Source organism: Patella vulgata, chromosome 1 (assembly GCF_932274485.2).
Source record: "Patella vulgata chromosome 1, xgPatVulg1.2, whole genome shotgun sequence".
Taxonomy (NCBI): Eukaryota; Metazoa; Mollusca; class Gastropoda; family Patellidae; genus Patella; species Patella vulgata.
Window position 1 is genome coordinate 3,260,137 of NC_065879.2, and position 26,819 is coordinate 3,286,955.

At 37.4% G+C, this 26,819-nt stretch overlaps 1 protein-coding gene across 2 annotated transcripts; it reads right to left on the bottom strand.

Annotated features, from left to right (window-relative positions):
* Positions 1-8,573: 8,573 nt before the first annotated feature.
* Positions 8,574-26,498, bottom strand: LOC126827695 (NACHT and WD repeat domain-containing protein 2). 2 transcript variants are annotated; one of them, XM_050557155.2, is made up of 7 exons: positions 26,391-26,498; positions 21,596-21,741; positions 18,030-18,118; positions 17,375-17,482; positions 16,532-16,753; positions 14,385-15,110; positions 8,574-13,413 (listed from the first exon to the last, which is right to left on the bottom strand). In XM_050557155.2, exons 2-7 carry the CDS (start codon positions 21,711-21,713, stop codon positions 9,505-9,507), a joined length of 5,172 nt encoding a protein of 1,723 aa, XP_050413112.1. In that variant the 5' UTR covers positions 21,714-21,741; positions 26,391-26,498; the 3' UTR covers positions 8,574-9,504. The 2 variants fall into 2 exon arrangements, with proteins under 2 accessions (XP_050413112.1, XP_050413119.1); XM_050557162.2 differs by lacking the exon at positions 26,391-26,498 and adding an exon at positions 22,905-22,951.
* Between the last annotated feature and the right edge of the window lie 321 nt (positions 26,499-26,819).

Sequence of the window (26,819 nt, forward strand, 5' to 3'; positions counted from 1 at the left end):
CTCAATCGAATGGCAATCTCTAGTGTCTGGTTATTCCAGTATACATTGATAGTGTTTATTGCGCATGCTCTCAAGATAAGAAAATGTCGTCACCGATTGACATATACCAATGGTAAAATGTTTATTTTATCTTAAATATTGGATATCAGAAGCCTATCTTTTCCCGGTAAGATCACAACATCAATGTTGATTTAAATTGACAAATAATTCGTCTTTTCAATGTCGAAGACTTTGGATGATAATGAGTTAGAGACTTAGCTACTTCAAATTGACAAATAATTCGTCTTTTCAATGTCGAAGACTTTGGATGATATTGAGTTAAAGACTTCGCTACTTTAAATATAGTCAACTGGCGTGGTTTCGAATCCCCGGTTGTACGTGACAAGGAGTATAGGGTCGCCTGTCCAACCTCGTGGGTTTTGTCCGGATCCTCCGGTTTCCTCCCACTGCTAAAGATCCCTACATGCAAGCGAATTATTGAAATAAAAGTAAAACCAGATGCTGGTCCCGAAATGGCCTAGTTTGTGTCGAATGGACGTTAAACCCCATTTCTATTTCTTTCACTTCAAATTGACAAATAATTCGTCTTTTCAATGTCGAAGACTTTGGATGATATTGAGTTAGAGACTAAGCTACTTTAAATATTCACACTGTAAAACTACTTACCCCACTGCTGATAATACAAACATTAAAAAGAAAACGATTCTCTTCTTACTGACACCTTCCATTTATGCACCCATAAAACTACTGCAAATATCGAAAATAAAATACAAATATCAAATAGAAATAGAAACTTAAAATATTGTTTAAAACGTAAAACGAGAAATTAAAACTTAGTCCCAAGTAAGTCCTATCTGTGGTCGTTTTAGAAATTGAATCTGTGAAAGAACTTATAGGGTTCGTCTTTCTATAAATTGTACGTTAATTATACAACGTAAGATCAGATAATGAAATAAAGAAACAAGCATGTTTTACTATGCAATTAATTTATTGATTGGATTGATCGATTATTTACCAACAAAGTAAACTCGTTTTCTAGTTATTGTTTATTCTATGTAACATTCCAGGCTACATACATATACAGGTAAAGTCATTGTTTTTTGTTTTTCTAACCCGTTCAATAATTAGAAAACTATTTATTACTACAAATCATTTTTAACAATGATCAAATCAAATTGCGCTGATACAAAAGGGGCAAACGTGGGATTTAAAGTGGCTTAGTCTCTAACTCAATATCATCCAAAGTCGTCAATAGAGTATCAGAAACGGATGCTTGCTTCTGTCTTAATCGACAGGCTGAAATTTCTCTTATGTATGAGAGAGAGAGATGGGGTTTAACGTCCACTCGACACAAACTAGGTCATTTCAGGACTAACATATGGTTTAATTTAATTTCAATAATTCGCTTGCGCGTATGGGGTCTTAAGCAGTGGGAGGAAACCGGAGGACCCGGAGAAAACCCACGAAGTTGGACAGGCGACCCTACTCCTTGTCACGTTCAACCGAGGATTCGAAACCACGCCAGTTGCCTCAATGACAGGCTTTATGATACAGCACGCACGTGCTAACCATTCGGCCATCTACCCCCTCCCCCTCTTATGTATGACGTGGCAGTCAAAGCGTAATTGTTATTATATTTTAATCATATTCGGAATTATATTGCACAAGAATCAATTTGCTACAAAGGGGATGCTAATGTTCCGAACTGACAGAATTGCAATCACAGAGGTGGTGTGAGTAGAATCGTGACGTAACTAAACACAACAAATATGTTTCGGCTGTCGTGGATAGTTGAGATATTTTTTCATGCAGTCATGCGTTCTAACACCAAATTCCCATTTTCACTCAATTGTCTCTATTTTTGGGTTTGACAGAATTCAATTCCGGAACGGCCAATCGAGCATCCCAAAAACCTTCAGTAAACAACCTGTTCTAAAAAAAAAATAGTATAGCGGTGATGAATTCACCGGGGTATATTTAATGGCCTACCAGGACGAAAGGGAAGTCCGTATAAAATAGTGGGTTGGATGGCCGAATGGTTAGCACGTGCGCGCTGTATCATAAGGCCTGTCATTTAGTCAACTGGCGTGGTTTCGAATCCCCGGTTGTACGTGACAAGGAGTAGGGTCGCCTGTCCCGCCTCGTGGGTTTTCTCCGGGTCCTCCGGTTTCCTTCCAGTGCTAAAAACCCCTCCACACAAGCAAACTATTGAAATAAAAATGGAACCATATGTTAGTCCCGAAATGGCCTAGTTTCTCTCTCTTTCTCGCTCTCTCTCTCTCTCCGTATAAAATACCGGCGCAGACCAATGATCATTCGTTAGTTATTGACAAATAGGCCTTACCTCAAGATGTGCACAGATAACCGTAAAGTAATTAATCCCCTTTCACTCAGTCACTGCTGAATAACCCACTTCATAAATCTGCCTTTTCCATTTCAGGAGTTGTTGCGATAGATTTTGTTAAAGTAGCTAAGTCTCTAACTCAGTATCATCCAAAGTCTTCCACATTAAAAACATGAATTATATGTCAATTTAAATCAACATTGGTGTTGTTATATTAGTGAAAGGGTGGGCTTTTGATATCAAATATTTAAGACAAAATACACATTTAACCATTAGTACACGAATCGTGTACTATAATGCGTTTCAGCGCCATTTGTAACAAGGGACTCGAAGAACGAGGCTAGACATCTAACCATTCCACAAGTCATGTCAATGGTGACGCCATTATTCTTTTCTGGTGAGCATGCGCAATAAATACTATCAGTGTAGACTGGAATCACCAGACGCAAGAGATTGCCATTCGATTCAGACTTAAGGCGTATTTCGCCAAACATAACTTGATTAGAAATTACAGTAAAAACAGAAACGATTGAATGTAAATCAGTTTATATGCATTCACATTACATCATTATATTCGTTGCAACCCATTTATGCCAATTTCTAGATCACAAATATTAGCGATTTAGCTCCTTTAATTTTATTGAGATTGCGTGTATTGAATCTGATGTTGAAAATATTCAAACCTCAGATGTACAACACATAAAAATGACTTTTCTTCTCCTTGGTTAGGTTTGGCATGTTCTTGTCTGTGATGTCTTATAAGTTGATTGTTCACGTGAATACAAGTTCATGGAACAATACTTGATTGCATAGCACAGTCTTGTTCGATAATCTTCTTATGGTCATCAAGTTATTGTTAACCCATCTTCAATAAGATTAGAGAATGTCGTTTTAAATCCACCAGACATAGACATCATACACAAAATAATTAATTGTCTTTGGGGAAGCATGTTAGATGTTTTGTTGTTTTAAAAAAAATTCTTTTGGGGTGGGGTTTTTTTTGTTTGTTTTTTTGTTTGTTTTTAAATTTGTTAAAGATGTTATGGAGGCACTCTGGTTTCGGTATTCGTTTTTAATTTTTCGATGTAACTTATTTGACAACGCAGTTACACATGTATATTCAAGATTTAGCTGTTCTTTGGCACATAGAAACGGACACAAATGGACAGCAGCAGATATAATAATGTAATATGAATGTATATAAACTGATTTACATTCAATCGTTTCTGTTGTTACTGTAATTTCTAATCTGTTATGTTCGGCAGTCTTTGGCGTTTGGTTATTCTGGTCTATTCTGTGGGGTATGTTCAGCCTCGCTTATTGTGGTCGCTTCATTATATATGGCGCGCGAAAGCATTCAGGCACGCGACTGGTGTGCCAATTTTAAAATTTTCATTTTGTCTTAAATATTGAATATCAGAAACTCATCTTTTCTCGGTAAGATAACAACATCAATGTTGATTTAAATTGACCAATAAGTCGTGTTTGTAATGCCAAACACTGTGGATGATATTGCGTTAGGGACTTAGCTACTTTAAATTGTGTTTGCCTGTACAAACTGGGGCCAATTTATCGATCTTTCACCACGGAACGGAAGATACTCTTTTACATCTCCATGGTCCTGTCAAGATGGCGCCATTATCTGGGGCCCGTAATACCTAGGAGAGATAGACCCGTTGGTCGTATTGAACGAAACTTGACTCTGCTTCACCATGAAGGACCACAAGTTCAGGATTCATCAGAAAGTTAAAAACAAAATCGGAGGTGGGGGGGGGGGGTGGCTTAGCTTTGGGTTATTTTTGAAAGACGCTTTCCAAAATAGTGTTATGAATATAACATGCTACAAAACGAAAATCTAAAGAAATAGTCCATTAAAAGATTACAAAATAAATATCACAGACTACTAAAAACAATTACTTTGCCCATGTATCCTTGAGACGCATGCTCTTGATAAAAATAGGGTCAATATTCTCAGTCATAATGCTTCACATTTAGGGGCCACGGTGGCTAATTGGGTAAGACTCTGGCTCGCTAGCCTGGAGGTCGGATGTTCGATCCCTGCATTGGCCGAGAAAGTTTATCCAGAGTTTCCGGCGTGGTTTCGTGGTTTCTCCTTGTCAGTGATGCAGGACTGCGGGCCTGACAAGGACAGCTGTCTAGTCGTTCGGATGGAAAGAAAAACCCAGGTCCCGTGTACACATTGGCGTGCACGTAAAAGATCCCTTGACAGTTGAAATTCAATATAAGAGTAGACCGTAGTGCCGCTGTCCGGGCAAAATTTCCCTCATAGCACACTGTATGGCGTATTAGCCCAGTTCGAAGCAGAACAGTAGGACGTTAAACCACGTTTTATTTTATTTCGCTTCACATTAAATTTTGAAAAAAAACATAGTCTTCACGGGCTTACACGGTGGTGGAGGAGGAACGAAAGGTCTCGCGAAACTCTAAATATCAGTAGGAGTCGTCCACCCATGACCCTAATGCTTCACGTCAAATCTGGAAAACAAAAACTGTGGCCTCTTTTGTGTTCAGTTCAGAAAGATTCCGACAAAGGGGAGGTAACTCCGGAACTAAAGGCACGGGAGCGCTGAATATCGACAGGTTCATCCTCACATTACCCCTGTGTTCCAAATCAAGAAATCTTTTCAAACTGTAGCCTCTGTCGCGTTGAAAAAATTTTCGGAGAAGGGCGGTAACCCCGGAACAGAATGTCACGGAACACTGAATATCGATAGGGGATCGTCTCGTCATCACCCTAACGCTTCACACCAAATTTGAAAAAGGAAAAGGAAAGTGCTCGCAGTAAAAACCACATAGCTGGACCCGTGGGTTATTTACATATTAAAAACTGTTCGTCCAAAAGGTACCACATGCTTTAAAGTTAGTTAAAAGTTCTTTAATGTAGTTCCCTATATTAATGTCAATTTATTCTGATATTATTAAAGCATCCAGGGGGCTTAGCTGCTAACCTGGTCAACGCAACCAGTATTTCGCAGCTAAAAAAGTAATTGAATGTCATTAGATAAGAGTACACGAGAAAAATAGAAATAGCCCGTACATTCCCTTGTTTATATTCATTCTATACTTAATAAAAACATGGTAATGCACGGACTTTTTATATTTTCTTTCATGTTCTCTTACCTAGTGACAGTCAATTCTTTTTATGAATTGTCAGATATCTTCTCGCAGTCTCACACAACAACTTTTGGTCTTCGAAGGAATTATCAGTGAGCAGAAATTCGCCCGTGTATCGATCACTTCAGTCAGTTATATAGAAAGATAACTCGTGTCTTCCTTTTGGGTTAGTCACTTCCGATTGTTGAAACCTGCATTACGCATCTATCGTAGCAATGATTACTGTGTTAAAATAATATTTGGAATGTGTTTAACCAGTTCTATCTCATATGTGATAATGACAGACACCAATATTAAATAGTTAAATCTCGATTCTGCGCTGTTACTAATGGGGGATCAAGCTTTTTATTATTAATTGCTTGTAGACAGAACAAAGAATCAATACGCTGTTTTTACTTGTTTTGTCCATATATATAATTATCAACTATCCGTTTTATCTATTTAATCACACTTGTAAATATATACAGTTTAATTAAAATGTCATAGATTGTTTTAAAATCAATTCAGTAGAAGTGAACGTTAAACAGGACTAGTTCGGTCATAACAAAAAATCAAAAAGTTTAAGTGTTTTTCATTATGACGAGGACTGAATGAACTCGAAACATCTGAATAAAATCTAAAATTGTTAGCCTCGGGACAAAGACGAAACAGAAATGGTCTCAGATGGCGTGGGATATTATATATTGGTCCTTTTTAATAGCAATGCCACTGTATAGCACTGTCAGTTTTAACCAGTATTAGAGTTCAGTATACTTCTATCTGAAATACTTATAATATGATCAAACTAATAGAGCATCAAACTCGTCTTCACATTCCTCGGTTGTACGTGAAAAGGAGGTTTTCTCGTAGGTTTTCTCCGGGTCCTCCGGTTTCCTCCTACTGCTAAAGACCCCTACGCGCAAGCGAATTATTGAAATATAATTGAACCATATGTTAGTCCTGAAATGACCTACTTTGTACCGAGTGGACGTTAAACCCCATTTCTAACTTTCGTCTTCAATTTCATCACGATTAGAAGATTTATATGTTCTATTACTTCTTTCAATATTGCTATACCTTCCTTTCTCTATTTGTAAGTTCATCGGATTTTCCGTCGTGGTTTCCCCTTGTCCGTAGTGCAGGACGGAGGGCCTGACAAGAACAGCTGTCTAGTCGTTCGGATGGTACGAAAAACCTAGGTGCGCGTATACATTGGCGTGCACGTAAAAGATTTCTTGTCAGATGGAATTCGATATAAGAGTAGGCCATAGTGCCGCCACCCAGGCGAAATTTCCCTCATAGCACAATGTATGGCGTATGCCCGTCTTCATTAGCCCAGCCAGAACAGAACAGTAGGACGATAAACCCCATGGGCACATATGTTATATTATACATATCAATAGTTACATGGATGCTCAATCAATCATAGTTATCATCCCAATGGTACATGTATATATCTCATTATATTTTCAGTTCATTATATCATGTTATTTCATGTAAAATATATTTTTGTATACATGTATATTGATGTATGTGTATGTTTTGTATGTTTTGTATAATGGACGTAATATTCCAATAAAAAGTTATTTTAAGTTAGTTGAAGTTCGTTTAAGAATAAATGTAATATAGTATAGGATTAAAGCATCAATGGAGCCGACGGTTTTGAGTTACCCTCTCTGATAATATTAAGTGTAGTTTAAGTGCTGGTCTTTCTTTAGGCCTGAAATGTTATATAAATTATTAATTAGACATTAATTAACTTATCCAGACCATGATCAACCCTCGATGGCATCGGATACTCGAGATTTTAACTAGATTAGAACGGTTCGCCATTTAAAAATTTAATTTAAAAAATGGAAAGCGAGGCTAAGTCTCGAATATACCAGTGTTCTGGTTACCACAATGCACACATCTTGTCAAAACTACAAACAATGATAACTTGGCTCAGAATGAAGTAATTTGAATGAAATTTTCATTATCTATTTTTGGGCCATTATAACAAGAATGGTCAGCTCTTTATCCAAATCTTACATAATGTATGTTTAAGAGGTGAAATGAAATGAAATGAAATGGAGTTTAACGTCCTACTGTTCTGCTCCTATGCTGGGCTAATGAAGACGGGCCTACGCCATACAGTGTGCTATGAGGGAAATTTTACGTCCACGCCAATGTGTACACGGGACCTCGGTTTTTCGTCCCATCCGAACGACTAGACAGCTTTCCTTGTCAGCCCCTCCGTCCTGCATCACTGACAAGGGAGAACCACGCCGGAAAATCTGGATGAACTTTCTCGGCCAATGCAGGGATCGAACACCCGACCTCCAGGCTAGCGAGCTAGTGTCTTACCCGCTTAGCCACGTGATTCCCTCTTTAAGAGGTAGTAGGTAAAATAGTGGGCTAAAAAAAACAATACGATTTAATCCAGACCTGAAATGTCATGGATTTTTAATTATATTTCGATTCAGAGACCCTTAAAACATACGAATAGACACCTCACAAGCTTATATTAAACAATTTTATATTTTCCCGCCAAATCTGGCCGCCATTTTGAATTTGGCCCTCTAGTGGATTCCGCCAGCATTTTAGAGAGAGAGGCACCCAAGCTTATTCGCTTCAGAAGGTTTTTTTCATATAGAAACCACCGTCAAAACAACTTCCCCGCAAATTGGTCACAGTTTTTAGGTCTCGTACCCAACTATAGTGTTTGAAGAAGGCTTTTTCCTAAGATGATTGTAAGAGCACGTTTGATTATGTAATTTGGCTTTTATTTCAGTGTGTAACTGTCACAGAATTAAACTGATTGTAAATTAATATAGATCGAAAGCTACTACTACATTGCATCGCTCCCTTTCGATTGGTAGCTTGCTTTAATCTGCGTGTGTCACTGTCTTTGAGAAAAGCCGTCCGTCTCGAGTCTCTAGCGGCGTGTAAGTACGTGCAGGCGCAGTGTAAGAGTATTTGCCCGAAAAGTTATAGCCAATTCGACATATCACAACCTTTGCATTTCATTAAAGTAAAATATCTTGTTGGGATTTTAAGGAATACCTAAATAAATACAACAATAAAAACTTCTACGAGCACGAATATCACTTAATAAGAAACATGACAAGACAGGAATGTCAATAATAGTTTATCTCAAAAGTTCCAGAGAATGTTTATCTCAAAAGTTCCAGAAAGAGTTTATCTAAAAAGTTCCATAGAATGAGTGTTTATCTCAAAAGTTCCATATAATGAATGTTTATCTCAAAAGTTCCAGAAAGTGTTTATCTCAATAGTTCAGAGAATGTTTATCACAAAGATTTCCAGAAAATGTTTATCTCAAAAGTTCTATCCTCTGAACTATAATATAAATTCTAATTGCTATACCTAGGATTCACTTGGAATCTCCAACTTCTTGCGTTTTAAATGGAATATACAAAATTATTATGAGATCTACAAGCATATTTATTAGAAAATAACGATTCCTAAAACAATTAGTCCTAATTTTCAAAAGGTAACAGATTGGTATGTCTCTGTACACAAATTGTGTTATCTGATAATGGACCGACGCGGTACTATAACAAGAAGTTTAATTTGAACGCACTTTTCAAAATTAAGCTAAAAGACAAATTCGCCATAAAGCTGGATCTGTCTACAAAGGGAATACAGGCCAAATTCCATAGGCCTACATGATATAATATATTATATTATAAAACTATAACTACATCGATGGATAACTAGTCGATACTTGTTATCTCACATTAAAACTATAAAACTATCCATCAATAACTAGTTGATACTTGTTATCTCACATTAACACTATAAATACATCCATTGATACCTAGTCGATATTGATTATCTTACATTAAAACTATAAAACTATCCATGGATACCTAGTCGATACTTGTTATCTCACATTAAAACTATAAAACTATCCATCAATGACTAGTTGATACTTGTTATCTCCATTAAAAGTATAAATACATCGATGGATAACTAATCGATACTTGTTATCTCACATTAAAACTATAAATACATCCATGGATAACTAGTCCATATTGGTTATCTTACATTAACACGCATGTTTTAGAATTGATAACTGAGTGTGTTGAACATGCTGAAACAGGTCTGAGCATTTGGGGCAGGGGTTTTATTTGGTCGAGATTCGTTTTGTCTTGTGGACCATGGCAAGTAACTGTTGGTGGACGGGAACATATGATATCATCCTCTGAATGAAGTTTATCCCAGGTGATAGATTTCCTTCCGCTCTCTTCTTTATCATTGCCCCAGCTTATACCTGTATCCCCTATACCTTCATTACTTAATGTATATGATAATACCGCACCATCTGTACACCCTACCAATATCACACTATCATCTGGACATTGTTTCAGATAACATATGGTAGAATGAACTTTACATTTTCCCAGCCGTGTTTTATCTGTTAGTCTGATAGCGTATAATATCGAATCATTACAATAGACAACAACCGTATCATTTACACACAGAATACATGGTACTGTAAATCTTAAATTGGTTTCCTTTCTAGCTTCCAGATGAACTAATGTTCCTTTATCTGTCAGACAGAAGGTAAAGTCGTTGGAAAAGATGTAACTGGCAACCATCTCTCTACTAACAGCATGTGGTAAAGGATGGAACACTTTGGTTATGAGTTGGTTGTTCAGGTGGAACAAACAGAGACCTGTTGCTGAACCATCACCATCATTATCAGTGTCATCAATCTTTGACTCCCCACTCTTGTAGATTATAGCAACTGTGTTTTCTGAAGCTTTATATGGCCGTAGAGCAATCAGAGTCTGGATAATAGTTGGTGAAGATATTGTATCGGGGGTATACCGCTGTAAGGCTAAGTTGGATTGAAGATCAAAAACGCACATTTCTAAATTTGCATATTGTCCAGATTTCTCTTGGTAGCCATCAGCAGTCAGCACTACCAGGAAACAATCATTGGATGTAATGAACGGATCGTCTAAAATATACTTTAACGGTGCGGAGTGTTTAATTTGGAGTGTCTTACTGTTTTCAAAGCTGATAGAATGTAAGAAATACGGAGCTTCATATGAAATCTCATTTTGGCACATATAATATAACTGTTCCCTTTCATGACACGGAACACATTTAACTACAGCATTTCCAAATTCCTTTATGACTTTACGTTTCTCGGTATCCCATATATTAACAGCCGAGTTGCTTAATCTTGGGTTTATTGTAACTAGTAAATATTTGCCAGTTGGGGTGATCATAAAGTCCACCACGTTCCTTGTGTGGGTTAACATTCCTATCAATAGTCCTGATTTCATATTAATAATACCTATCTCATCACTGTTATCACATTGAACGTATGCAATTTCGCCGAATTTATCCACGACAATTTTCTTCACTTTTCCTGTAAGCTTTTCAGTACTGGTTTTGTTAACAGTTGTATTGGAAATGCTCCATACCTGTATTTCAGCAGAGCCATCTGTATGTGTAACAAACTTCTGGGAATGTTTGGCTACCAATAATGAAGTTATCATACCAACTGGTGCTTGTACCGTTGTTACCATTTCTCCTTCTAATCGCCATATATACACCGCTCTAAAGATAACTGCCAAGACGCAGCTACTATCACTGCTAAACTGGGCATCAGTGAATACCAATTCCTGGAAATGACTTTTTGGTAGTTTGAATTCCTCCGGTATATCGCTTGGTCGTTTAATCTGTGAGTATAATGTCATCAAATGTTCATCATAAACCAATATGTCATATTTACCCCTTACAAGCACTTTCAAATTATCTCTAGCCACACAGATGTCTTGTATAGGATGATTATTTAGTTCGTGTCGTACATTCAGTTTAAACAGTAAGTCCACGGTGAAATTAGATAGCTTGATGCATACGACAGTGGTTGACTCGGTACTACCCACGTAAACCAATGATGCATCGTGTGAGAACACCATGATCTTTGGATTGAATTCCAACTGAATATTACAGGTCTGAAAATAAGTAATCAAATCATATCCAAGCAAGGTATCACTACAGTTACAAAACACCTGACGATAATCTGGTTTTATGTGACAAAATGTCGCCTTCCCATCCAGCCATATCATCTTCACTACCTGGCATTCCACGAGGTCAGCAATACATAAATAGGAGCAGTCTGCACCCATAGCGATGACACATAATGTATCGTTCGATAAACTAACAGGTCCCAAACTGTAACTCTCACCAGCCGTATTGTCTATATATAATTGTGGAATAATTTGGCCTATAAATGTCCCGGTCTTCGTATCATGAACCTTGATGACAGCTTCTGTAATATGATCAACTATTATAAGTAGTTGTCCATTAGGTGTTGTATACAGATCACCATTAGAAGCAAAGATATTGTCCTTACATTTACCAGTCGATACATTATATATGTACACGTTAGAATCTTCACGTGCTTTACATATTAGATACTTATCCGAATCAACAAAGGCAAAATATTCTGGTACCACTGGGCATGTAATAGTGGATTTTAATGCCGATCCCGCCGTACGCGTATAGGGAATGTTTGGTATGAAGGCACAGTTGCGACACCCATCCATTTTACATTGTTCTATTAATCTTCGGATGTGCACGCTATCCCAATAATATGGTAGTAGACGACCGATTAATTCTGGACCTAAATTGTCTATATCATCTTTTATTGTTGATTGGGACTGCTTTAATGCTTCCTTTACAAGCGAAGCTTCTTGGCTAGGATTCAGGACAAAGTCTTCTATAATATGTTCCAATGATAGAGATTTTATTTTGTTGTAGAGCCACTGGTAATTAAAGAAAATGAGTCGATTGAGTTCATCCAGACGACCGCTTCGATTTAAATGTCTCGGCAGCTGATCGTACTTCCTCTTGTTAAAGCGAACGAGACCACTATAATCGAATGTAAGTGGTTGAGCTATGACATATCGCTCTGATGCTGTTAACGAATTAACAGGTTTAGCAATACCAGACCAACTTCCCAGAAAGAAATCAGCTAAAACCGAATGTTGTTTCTGTATAATATCAATATTATAAAGGTATTTTCGTTTAATAAGCTCGATGAAACAGGCGTGTTTTACCATATTAACAGTTACACCATCCGTATCATAACTATATAAAAAACCTTCTATATTATCTTTTAAATACAACCATTTGGCCGGTGATATCCGTCTTATTGGTGGTTGGTAATCTCGATATACATCATCTAAAACCTCTTCATCTAATGACAAAATATCTTCCATTTCAGAATCACTCAGTCCGGTATTGGATGACACTAAATAACCCAAGCATTTTCCCACAAAAACACGCCCATGCAGATTTTCAAGATTGGTTAAAAGTCTTTTCAGTGCCTCTTCAATGTTTGTGGGCAAATTTAGTTGATCAACTTCAGTAAAGGATTTAAACGATTTTAACTCATGCGCTAGTAGTTTCACAAATATTGGCGACGAGCATTTTTCAAACACATGTTTCACGGCTAGCAACTGTTTATCTGTAATAGTTCGCTTAACTCGATTGAGAAAATGAAAAAGAAGAACAGCGCAGTCGTCCGGCTTGAAATCCGTCATCTGTATAAAATTATCTGCATCTGCAGCTAGTTTGAACAATCTGGTAGTTAAAGGATTATATTCCGAGTAACAGGACACAATGAGCTTTACGTTTAGTGGCAGTTTATCTGGAATCCAGGCATATCTATCATCAGCCTCTGAATGTAACTGGTCAATAGAATCCAGGTAAATAACCAAGGTATATTGTTGTGGTATATTATTTAGTAAATGATGCATGAACCGCTGTAAATGGTTAAGATCTACTGGTATGGTACCGGTGTCTAATCCAAGGGCAACATATATTTGACAACATATCCCGTATAGTAACTGGCGTGCGGTAGAACTGACAACGGTATAGCCAATAAAACGAATAATAGTAATTGTGTTACCTCCCAGGAGACCATATGTCTGAAAATATATAATATTCAAAATATATAATATTCAAAATATATAATATTCAAAATATATAATATTCAAATTTGTCTTATATATGATTCAATGTAGATAAGTTTTGACATAAATAATGATATTGCAAATAATCGACTTTTGGAAGGCATGCCTGTATTATTATTACCACGTTATACCTGCAGCTATAGTACATTAGGGGGCCACGGTGGCTAAATAGGTAAGACGCTGGCTCGCTAGCCTGGAGGTCGTATGTTCGATCCCTGCATTGGCCGAGACAGTTCATCAGGATTTTCCCTTTGTCAGTGGTGCAGGATGGAGGGCCTGGCAAGCACTGCGGCTGTCTATTCATTAGGATTGGACGAAAACCCGAATGCTGAAAATGGATAGGGTTGGTTCGTCTTCCCATGACAACAATATGCTTTACACATTGGAAAAATCAATCAGAGGGAATAACTCTGAAAAGGAAAGTCATGGAACGCTGGACATTAAAATGGTTTAACTGTTCATGACCAAATTAAAAGCAAACATTAGTCTCTATCGCGAACACACGAATTTTGGCAAAAATGGTAATTCTTGAACGCAAGGTCCCGAAACGCTGAATATCGATAGGGTTCGTTCTTTCATGACCACAATGCTTCTCTAAAAGGTTTTAGTCAAGGGGTGGGGTGATAGATGGTCGTGGTCCTATAATGACCCTAGTGCTTCTCACCCTATTTTTACACAAATCCTTGTCCTCAATCGCGTTCACAAGGTTTTCGGAAAGGGAAGAATAACTCTGGAACTGAAAACTAAATATCGACAGGGTTTGTCATCTCAAGCCCACAATGCTTAACACCACATTTGAACAGAATCCGTAAAGGACTGTAGTCACTATCTCGTTCACAATTGTTCACGGGCCGACGGATAGGGTGACCTTTAAAATTGACAACCGAAAATAACTCACATAGAAGAATAGACTAGGTAAAACTTACATCCGTGGCAATCTTGGATAAGAATTTTGTTTTGCCTGAACCAGACGGGCCATGTAGTATAAAAAGACAACTAGAATCTGTTCTAAGGTAATCATAAACTTTGTTGAGAACATCTTCTCCACCATAAAATCGACCAGCTACATCAAAACAGCGAGTCCAGTGTTTGGATACTTCTACTGCTAGTTCGTCTGTCGGTAGAAAACTCTTTGTTGCTGGTGGTAACAAGGTGTCTATCTGAACTTTTAATCTTCCATACAGTTCATCACATAGAGTGTTTAAGTATTCAGTGTGAAGCTCAGCGTTAATAACATCGTTGTAACGCCATAAAACGTTATACGAAAGGGTGTTGTCTTTTCCGATTAAACCCATCACTTTGGACTTCATCATTTCTAGGCGAATTTGAGATTCCTCATTGGGTTTCAACTCTTCTTCAATTTCATCAAACTGTAATTCAATGAATTCTGGGGTTTGGTTATCTTCAACATAGTTATGTAAATCAATGATCTTTCTTAATATCAAGATACATTTATCATTAAGGTTATCACAAAAGTCCAAACCAATCTGAAGATTTTTCTCAAGATCTGACAACCGATAGCACTGTGAGTTATCTTTCCTTGAACAGCCATCTTCATAAACTAATTTGGTGCCCCTTTCTAGTTGTCGTAATATTTCATCTTCTATTTCTTCCATGGTTTCCGGGCAGTATGAATCTTTTGTGAAATTATTCTGAAATGAAATGAAATGGGGTTTATCGTTCTACTGTTCCGAATGGGCTAATGAAGACGGGCATACGCCCTACAGTGTGCCATGAGGGACAGCGGTGCTGCGGCCCACTCTTATATCGAATTCCAACTGCCAAGGGATTTTTTACGTGCACGACTAGACACTCCGTCCTGCATCACAGACAAGGGGAAACCACGCAGGAAAATATCGATGACGTTTCTCGTCCAATACCGGGATCGAACCCGCAACTTGCAGGCTAGCTAACTAGTAAATACTTGCACATGGAAGACAAAACAGCATTTTATTCAGTGTTCTTCATTCTAAGCTCTTAATTCATAGTCTTCATTTGTTGTCGTATTTCGACATTTGTACACCAAAATTAACATTTGTATCTTAAACCAATATTAGTTTTACAAATCAGACATTTGTTTTACAAATCAGACAATTATTGTCATATCAGATTTGTAAATTTATCTTTGTTTAATTTAATTGTATTTTCATATAATGATAAAAATTCTTTTAGAAAATCAAAAAGATAGGTTGCCAGGCAACGTAACATACGCCTACAACAGCTAAGTCGTCCGCTCAGTCAACAAGTGTTGTCACTTATTTTTTCTTTTGTAAGTAATGAAAATATTTACAACACATGAAAATAACCCATTAAGACTAAGTAATTGTTTGTCTCATGGCCTTAAACAATTTATATTAACTTTAGCCTCTAGAGCTTCCACAAACTTTTTAAAGTGATCAAGGGCCTTAACTCTGGCAGTAATAGGATTCCTTGGTGTATACATACTTTGCCACTATTTGCATAAATGGGTATCATTTTAACGGAAAGTTACGTCCGATTTTATCTAAAAATATACATCTCGTCCTTGATTGTTGCGTGAGGAACATACATTAAAGATTCACGAGCTATGTACGCGATTTTCGTTTAATCGGGGGCAATAATTCAGAAACGTACGTGTCAAAACCTAACCCATCCGAGATCTTTGTGATATAAATATACATTTTAAATTTGATCAAAATAGGATAAAAAATGCAACCTCTAGTGTTTCTGTACACAATCTGATTAAAACAAAGATCCTATTTCGTTTCGTTTTTTATAGTCCAAAATTTCGTTTTACTTGTCTTTACTACACTAGGACCTGTAAGAGTTGTTATATTACCGGCAATTTGGTTGAAGTGAGGGATAAGCTAATAAAACGGTACATCACTAAAAAAAACATTGATTAATCAATGTCTGACGCCATAGGGTCAAAAGTCGCTCGTATGACCCTTGACGCGACCTTCCAGTACAACCGATCATATCTTCATGTAGTGCAGGCCATCGAAAGTATAAAAAACGAAACGAAATATAGATCTGTATGTTAATCAGATTGGTCTGTACGATACTAAGTATGAAATATTTGCTCAACTCTTACCTGAGACTGAATGCTGTTCTTTATATCATCAAGTTTAACCTTTGTAGGGATATACACAGCGGGGATGTTATTCTCATCTTTGATGAACCAAATATCAAGAAGAAAGGCTCTTCTTGTTTCACGTCTTTTATTATGTAACAATGCGTACTTAATCTTCTCAAATTCATCAGCTGGTATAGAAGTAGGTAATACTCGGTTACCATATTTCTGTCCTATAAATACCTGTACAAACAATAATAATACTTCAAAATTGTATTAGAGAGAGGGATAGAGAGAGAGAGAGAGAGAGAGAGAGAGAGAGGGAGGGAGAGAGAGAGAGAGAGAAATGGGGGTCAACGTCAACTTGACACAATCCAGGTCATTTCGAGACTAACATATGGTTCAATTTTATTTCAATAATTCCCTTGCGCGTATGGGTCTTTAGCAGTGGGAGGAAACCTGAGGACCCGGAGAAAACCCACGAGGTTGGACAGGCGATCCTACTCCATGTCACGTACGACCGGGGAATCGAAACCACGCCAGTTTACTCAATGACAGACCTTATGATACAACACACACGCGCTAACCATTCGGCCATCCAACCCCACAAAATTTTATTATATCTAATACATAAAGTGGCTGTGCTTATTAAACGCTGGAAGTGTGAAGATAATAAAACAAAACAATGATTTGAAGGAATGTTGGGTAAATTGTATTAGATATAATTTACTATAGTTTATTAGTATTACGGTGTAAGTTAAATCATATAAGTATTACAGTGTAACGTACTGCAGTATATTACAGTGTAACTCACTACAGTGTATCAAGGTATAACTCACTACAGTGTATCAAGGTATAACTTACTATTAGCGTTGTAGCGGAAGACATAGTTTGACATTTGATTATTTCTCGCTGTTTAAAATCATCAGTTAAAGATTGGTATGGTGGTAAACCCCATTCTAGATCAACAACCTGTATTAATAGAAGACGTATAAAATGTAACGTATGTATAACTAGACTAGCGTCATTATACTACTAGGTCCATACGATTAATAGACACACGACCCTGACATAAGCTGTCTCAGCGGAAACATACACACGTCCAAGGGTGTTGATTGACGGAGGGGTGGGGGGACAGCGCAAAACAGAAAATTATTACTGATGCAAGCACCCTGAAAAACAGAGCACCTGTTTAGTGACATAGACATTTAAGCCAAACAAAATTTGGGTGTCTGTTAGAGCTTGTCAAAGAGAGATTCATAATGGAGTAATTTGACTGAAATTTGCAGCATATTTTGTTTTAATCATCTATTTATAACATGACCTGTCTGCCCTTTATCTAATCTTACCTAATGCCCCTTTAAAATAGATTCTTGTGACATGCGGTAGTTTTCTTGCTATTAACATTTTCTGAGGGGGATTTAAAGCAAAGGTTTGATAGATAAATTAGTTTGACTATATATGTTTTAGTCCAAATATATTACCCAGTTTGTAAGTGGGAAGGCATCATTAAAGTTACCTGAAATTCCACCCCATACTGTCGACGACAATATTCCCTAAGTCGAGGGTACACATTCTGAATAAAAGATGTTCTCTCCGTTACTGAATCTGTAAACAAAATACATCATATTTAATATTACATATAATAAATATTATCAATTTAATAATAATAAACAATTTGTATAGCGCTGCTTGTTCCAGCTAATAAGCTGCTTCAAGGCGTACTTTACAACTAAAATACATTAAAAATAAAACACCAGTTTTGAAATATCAAATCACATTTTAAAAACCAGTTAAAAAAGTTCACATTTAAGATTCTTTTTAAAATGTTCAGGGCCCTGTTTCTCGAAATCTTAACTAAAGATAAAATCCAAATTTTGGTATATGTAGATACTTCCATTTTGATTGGCTAAGCACTAAAATCAATCTTATATTATCCCATCAAATTACTAAAATTTGGATTTTATCTTAATTAAAATTTCGTGAAACAGGCCCCAGTTTTAAGATTATATTTTTAAAAGTTTTACTGTAGGACAAGGTTGTACATTTTTATCAGTAGAGAGCAAGTCCCTGCATGGTTTATATACGGCGTCAAAATTCATTAAGATCTTGTAAACTCCATGATTTTTAACTGATTCTTAAATCAGTTTTAGTTGAGTCACCAATTTTAACAGTTTGAGAAAGAGATTTTCAAGGTTTCACGAGGAAGATGAAGATTTACCTATGAAATCATTCAGTTTGGTATTAAAGGGACTATCCCGATTTCAAGAGAGTCTCAAAAATAAAAGTCGGATTACGTATGCAATTTAAGCGCCAAAATATAGAGGAGTGGTGTATTTACCTTCTCTCAAAATTCCAGCTGAAAATATTGAGTCGTTTGGACGTGAACGTCAAAACTGCTGATCCGGACACGTAACCCTTTTAAGATTTTGATTCAATTCTTTCGTTGGGAGACCTGATAATCGATTCCCGTTCCTTTAGAGGTTTATACAGTGAATGACCCATGTGCTGTACTTGATAACGAAAGGTAAATTTCACCTACACTTTATTTTTATAAAATAAAAGTCTGGTTTTATCCAGACACCGCATAATACAGCTTGGGGCACCGGTCCACACTTCCAGATTAAGACTGACGGATTTAAGTTGTTTAAAAACGTATCAAATATATTGAGTTAGTTGCTCGGCCCTAAGGTAGATGATTTAGGGGATTTTAACACAAAATCAACCAGTTTTATTCTCAAAAATATTATCGGGATTGGCCCTTTAAAATTCATTAAGATCTTGTTGGAGCAGCTGAGTAGAGATTTTTAACTGATTCTTAAATCCGTTTTAGTTGAGTCACCAATTTTAACAGTTTGAGAAAGATTTTCAAGGTTGCTCGACGAAGATCACCCGATTAGATTTTATTACATACTTCGAGAAGGTATTTGTTGGGTAATAAAACCTTCTAGTAGTTTATCGAGGGCTGGCCGTCCTTACCGCACGGTACAAATAAAACCTTCTAGTAGTTTATCGAGGTTCAGGTGCTTCCGGAGTCCAAAATGGCCGCTTTATATAAATGATAATTTGGGGGATAACTAACCCGAACCCTAACCCTTTTTAAAAGACTGAACTTGGGTCTAATTTAGTTTTTACTTCTCTTAAAAGGGTTAGGGTTAGGGTTCGGGTTAGTATTCCCCTAAATACTCATTTGTATAAAGCGGCCATTTTGGTATGAGTTCTGGCTTGTTCTGGAATTTGTTGCTTCTAGTGGTGATAATATTTGTACCGTGCGGTAAGGAAGGCCAGCCCTCGATAAACTACTAGAAGGTTTTATTACTCAATAAATACCTTCTCGAAGTATGTAACAGAATCTAATCGGGTGCGAAGATGAAGATTTACCTATCAAATCATTCAGTTTGGTATTAAAAGTGTGGAAGACCAAACAGCTCTTTATTCAGTGTTCTTAATTCATGGTCCTTAAAGGGCGTATGACTCTATTTTTTGGAAATGAAATGAAATGGGGTTTAACGTCCTACTGTTCTGCTCCCATACTGGGCTAATGAAGACGGGCATACGCCATAAAGTGTACTATACGGGAAATTTTCACCGCCAGCGGCACTATCGCCTACTCTTATATCGAATTCCAACTGCCAGGGGATCTTTTACGTGCATTCCAATATATACACGGGACCTCGGTTTTTCGTCTCATCCGAAGGACTAGACAGCTGTCCTTGTCCCATTTTTTGGAACCTTGCAATGGACGATAGTGGTTCTAAAAGCACATATTAATGTAATATGAATGTATTTAAAGTGATTTATATTCAGTTTTATAAAACAATATTGTTAATATTTTGTCGTTTATGAATCAACCTTTACTAATTACTTCCACATTGTGTTGTAGGATATGTTTATGTCAAACGACAACATTCGTTCCATGGCTGCTATAACTATTGTAAGGACTAAATAAAATATATTTTTAGTGGTAAAAGAGCTCTTGTTAGACACATAACAGACCGTGTACACACAATAGAATAATATCTCAATTTATCTAAATTTTTACTAAACTTAAATTGATTTAAAAGGTCCCTAAAATAGGCAGGTAGCACATTTATTTCCTTTGTCATTTCGGACTCAAAATAGACTCGTTTTTTTGTTCTTTTATACAAGGCTGATAGTTGTCTTTTGTTTTATTTCATTGATCGGCGATTGTTGAGGCCGCTAATAAAAGATTAACACTGCTTGTTCTATTTTGTTTTGTTTCATCTGCGGGTATTGAACTTAACAATAACATGTGGTTGATAAGTTGTGTCTATTTAGTTATACTTCGTTGGATTTCGGTTCCAAAACCACACAAATAAGGCTATGTATTGGACTACGTTTAAGCCTGGAATAGTAAGGAGGATGTGTTTGCGGATTGCGCAGAGTTTTTATGGGGTTTTTTTTTGGTGGCACGCCAATGTATACACGGGACCTTGGTTTTTGTCTCGCCCTCTATACAACAAGATTCTGTTTTATGGTAATCATTCACGCTGTCCCGTAATATCCGGTACCACAACCAATGTTACATACTAAACTTAGGCTGTCTGTCTACAGTTAGCTCCGCTTGAGAACAGACACTAAGCTAATTGACCGACATTTTAAATCCTAGATCGACGATTTTAGTCGAAAACACAAAGTAAACTTCGAGAATTTTGTTAAGGATTTAATACAATTGAAAAAGTTTATTTAGTCTTTGCGTGTATGACAGATGTGAAACGGAGTAGAACCTAATTACAAAAAAAAGTATGCTAATTTTTAGATATGGCGGCCATTTAAGACAGAGATCTATTCTCGTGGAATGAAGTAGTTGGACCTCTGTGTGCAGAATGTTAATGTTAGTTATTGCTGTACTGAATCAGTAATATTATTTTGTACATATACAGGGCCGGCGGAAGCAATTCATGATTGGGGGGGGGGGGGCTTTCATCCTAGGTCCTTATAGGCGTGGGTCCAGGGCCGCCATAACCTGGAGAAAAGAGTACTTGCGGCCAAATTATTGGGGGGCCTGCATATACCTACATCAATTTCTACTTAGACTCAATTTGAACCAATTAATAATTTTACCTGTGCCATTTGAAGCCAGATATACACGAACAATTTCAGCAGGAATCTTTGGCTTCTCTGCCGCAGAAAACGTCCCTGTTAACACTTTGTATGCTCGCTCTTCCATGCCCCCCGCCATTGTTGTTCTGATACCCTCTTTACATACCCTAGAAGATAAAAAGATACGCCATTCATGTTTGGTGTGACTCCCATTTTTGTGTCTCAATATTTCATTGTTGTTGAAGATTTTGTCTTACTCATTGGTTTTAATCTTAAACCCCTTACCCTGAATTTATAAAATCTTTATATGGCATTTAGTAACTGAACATATGATATTAAACACAAATTTATATGGAAAACAATCACTGGGTTTATTTCACACTACGTTTCAACAAGTTCCTCTTGTTGTTCTCAAGTGAGTAATGACAAGAAATTAAATTATATACCACAAGGTGTAATGTTATTATTGTACTTTTTATTAGCCCTTTGATGGTTTCATATGAGTTATTGTTTTTGTTACCTTGTTGTAGATAATTTGATTTCTCTTGCTATTATACTGTCATTACTTACTTGAGAACGACAAAAGGAACTTGTTGAAACGTAGTGTGAAATATACCCAGTGATTGCTTTCCTGAATTTATAGGTTTTAATCTTAAATACCTGAGCCTAACCCTAACCCTAATCCTTCAATGTAACAGTGATGGGATGTAAAAGTGATGGAAATAGATCAAACATGATCGCCATAGATACACGTGGGTACATCTTACACAATATAACATAACACAGTAGATTATATGTAATAATATAAGTAATTTAGAGCTATAGAAATGAAATTAAATGAACTTGTGCGTAAACGTCCTACTGTTCTGCTCCCACTGGGCTAATGAAGACGTGCATACGCCATACAGTGTGCTATGAGGGGAATTTTGATCAGACAGCAGCACTATGGCCTACTCTTATATCAAATTCCAACTGCCAAGGGATCTTTTACGTGCACGTCAATGTGTACACGAGACCTCGGTGTTTTGTCCTATCCGAACGACTAGACAGCTGTCCTTGTCAGACCCTCCGTCTTGCACCACTGACAAGGGGGAACCACGTCTGAACATCCCGATGAACTTTCTCTCGGTCAATGCAGGGATCGAACACGTGACCTCCAGGCTAGCGAGCCAGTGTCTTACCTACCTCTACGCGGACTCGAATTATTGAAATAAACTTGAACCGTGTTAGTCCCGAAATGACCTAGTTTGTGTCGAGTGGACGTTAACACCCCCTCCCCTCTCTCTCTCTCTCTCTCTCTCTCTCTCTCTCTCTCTCTTGTCTTACCTACCTACTTATCCACCGTGGTTCCGGTAGAGCTATAGCCTCCCCTCTCTCTCTCTCTCTCTCTCTCTCCCTCTCTCTCTCTCTCTCCCGTCTTATCCACCGTGGTTCCGGTAGAGCTATAGCCTCTCCCTCTCTCTCTCTCTCTCTCTCTCTCTTGTCTTACCTACCTACTTATCCACCGTGGTTCCGGTAGAGCTATAGCCTCCCCCCTCTCTCTCTCTCTCTCTCTCTCTCCCGTCTTATCCACCGTGGTTCCGGTAGAGCTATAGCCTATCGTTATTAATATTCCCAATATATAATGATATATACGTTGAGAACGATCACCACTCTACATGTCATAGTGTAACAATAGATATATACACAACATATCAAAGAACAATAACAAACGTAAACAAATATCTTACACATATAGATGTTGTTAGGGGTGATATCTATCTACCTGTCACAAAAACCATAAACACATTACACTATCGTGATCTCTTTAATTTACACTTGTACCATATTTCTCTCACATAACAAATCTATCAAAATGAATAATACTCATTAATGAATAGAAATGGACAAGAAATCACCCCTAAACTTTAATATATAGCAATTCAGTATATATAGTACACTTATTTTGGTGACTGAGGATTGCTTAACATTCGATAATATACTATGTAAACATAACTATACAGAACCCTTCACCTTGTTGACCTTGTATTAGGATAGTTTCAAGTATTAAATTGATCGCTTATGTTAAATATCGATTTTATTGTACAACAATATCTACCTTTATAAAAGTATTGCCAGGGCCCTCACATGCTAATGTGGCGTCCCAGGGCAACAGTGTCAGCGATGCCCCCCCCCCCCCCCTGCCTTTGCATACCGTAACTGTTGTTCAGTGTCTGCGATCAGTGGATTTTTTTATGACGAAAGAAAGTTTAAAATGCGATTTTTATGATGAAAGAAAGTTTAAAATGCGAATTTTTTTTATATTTTTAACACTTCATCTAAATAACTATTTATTAAATCAACTTATATGTAAACTGTTTATGTTTATTTCCCATAACCCTATAATATATCTTGGAAAAATCATAATTCTACCCTCGCTATTTGCTGAAACATGAACTGGTTTACAAAGGCTCAGGGGAAGCGAAGGTTGGTGAGGTTAGCCCATGAATATTAAAGGGGATTTCTGCTAAGCACTGAGATAATTTGCCGCCCCCGAGAAGTGTCGCCCCGGACATATGACCCCCCGCCCCTCAATCCCTCCCTATGTTTGGACCTTGATTATTGTAATGTCCCTACTAGACAGAAAGACTAGGTTTTAGACTTGCAACAAGGTTTAAATAATCAGGTACCTCTTAGGGTATACAAAATGATCCATGCTAGAAATAATAACCATTACAAAGAACCTTGAAAAAACCCTAAATAGGTCCCGTCACACAATCAAGTCACACTAGATATTCTGGGCACCGGCCTAAACAATGTTTAAATGGTCAAGCACACCTGGGTACCTAAAAGAGAACAAACAATATCCATTGAAATGACCATGCCAGATCATACCCCCACCTCCACCCACAGCCCTCCCCCATTTCCCAATGGGCCATGTTGTACAACTAGGCTAGAGCTGGGCCTGTGGCACAACTGTGGGTACTAGGCTCAGTCCCCAACTAAATAGGCGACACATATTAAAGATACATTATGGGAGATTCGATAACGAGTTGGCAGTTCTCACTATAATAATTAAAAACTAGATAACGTAAAGGCAATTTGCTGAAAATTTCATTCAAATTGATGTACTATGAACCGAGAACTAAGCGAATAAAATGTCTGCCTAGCCTCGGTCATCATTACTAAAGTCAGTACGTTAAACAGCATAGTCTTCATTATCCATTTAATCGTTTAATCGAGAAGGAAAGTTATGCAGTAAACCGGATCACAATCCACTTAAGATCGCAGGCTAGCGATGCCTTGTAGAGTTGATTATGGTCTGGATAAGTTAATTAGTGTCTAATTAATAATTTAGATAACATTTCAGGCCTAAAGAAAGACCTGCAATAGACAGATTTAGCTCTTGCATAATGCATGTTTAATTGATTGTACATTTATCTTTTCGTAAAGCCTCTCGGGGAGGGTGATTATATAGGCGTTCCCTGTTTCCTAATCCTAGAATTAGATAAAATAATGTTTATAAAACAAATTGGCAAAAAAGGTATGAATATGGGGATTTTCTGGCATGGTTTCCCCTCGTCAGTGGTGCGGGACGGAGGACCTGACAGGGACTCCTGTCTAGTTGTTGGGATGGGTTGGAAAACCGAGGACCCGTGTATACATTGGCGTGCACGTAAAAGATCCCCTGGCGGTTGGAATTCGATATAAGGGTACATGTAGGCCATTGTGCCGCTGCGCAGACACAATTTCCCTCATAGCACACTGTATGATGTATGCCCGTCTTCATTATAGCTCAGTATAGGAGCAGAACAGTAGGACGTTAAACCCCATTTCATTTCATTTTCATTTGATTTTCATTTTCTCTAACAGTCCAACTTCTAAAGATCCCTACGCGCAAGCGAATTATATAAAATTGAACCATAGGTTAGTCCCGAAATGACCTAATTTGTATCGCGTGGACGTTAAACCCATCTCTCTAATCCCACACGCCTTGCGGCGTTGATGGTATGAAAGATGCACGTGACGCTACTTTCTACCTGAATAAATACTACCAATTAAAACACAATAAGAAATACAAGAAATCAATTGTAAAATATTGATGGCACCCTGTGGCCAGCAGTCATCATCATATATTATTTGTAAATTTATTTACAAACGAAGACAAGAACATGTTGCAAACAATACTATTGCCAATTTGCAACTAACTTCAAATATGTATATGGGAATCAACTTTAGAAAATAAATTACGAATTGTTACTAATGGTAGTACAATGGTTTGTCGAAATCTACAATGGAATGTCGTCACAATATCAAATTTGACGCATTAAACTTTATTATATAACTGTCGTGGAAAACATGAATAAGCAAAACGAAAAGAATAAAAATGATTGGAAAAAAATATCCTCTACCATTTCGGTGGTAGAACAAAAATTATCGGAAAAAAATATCCTCGACCATTTCGGTGGTAGTAACCTTATACCCTATTATGACACTACAACATCAAAGCTGAAAATGAAAATAAAAGTTTGAGGCGCGGCTACGCTCAGCGCCATTGTCATTGTTTCAATCTCAATCCGGTAACGTTTAAAATCTCACTTAAAATTAAGTGGATTTTTCTCACTTGAATACCGCTAAAAGACGAAACACTTAAGTTAAAAACAGCTTAACTAAAGGGAATATGTATACTTAGCACTGCCTTTGAGTACCACTTACCCGTAACTTAACATGAAGTTACGTATATTAGTTAAGTGACTTAAGCTAACCATTGAATACGGACCCAGGTATGATGTATTGATCTCAGGTTGGAGTTAAAATAATAATCTAGTTAACTTACAATAATCTTGCCTGTCAGTGTCCACAAAATATGCCATGTACGATCTATCGCCATGACACTAAACAAACTCAGTCGTGACGTTATGGCATTGTCAACCAAACAATGCACATAGACCTACTGGGAGTTTTTATTTCATATGTACGTATACCTATTATCTACATATTATCAACTATATTTATAGGTATATAGAGCATTGTGTGGGGGTTGGATGGCCGAATGGTTAGCGCGTGCGCATTGTATCATAAGGTCTGTCATTGAGTCAACTGGCGTGGTTTCGATTCCCCGGTTGTATGTGACAACGGGTACTGACTACTGTCCAACCAGCAGAGTAGGCCGTAGTGCCGCTGTCCGGGCAACATTTCCCCCATAGCACACTGTATGGTGTATGCCCGCCTTCATTAGCCTAGTTCGGACCAGAACATTAGGACG

Bases quoted from the DNA above. Each gene is read 5' to 3' on its own strand.
- LOC126827695 (XM_050557155.2), bottom strand. From the start codon at position 21,713: ATGGCGGGGGGCATGGAAGAGCGAGCATACAAAGTGTTAACAGGGACG. The intron at 17,483-18,029 runs GTAACTTTAATG...CTATTAATACAG, and splicing joins AGTATGGGGTGGAATTTCAG to GTTGTTGATCTAGAATGGGG. The intron at 13,414-14,384 runs GTAAGTTTTACC...ATATATTTTCAG, and splicing joins TATCCAAGATTGCCACGGAT to ACATATGGTCTCCTGGGAGG.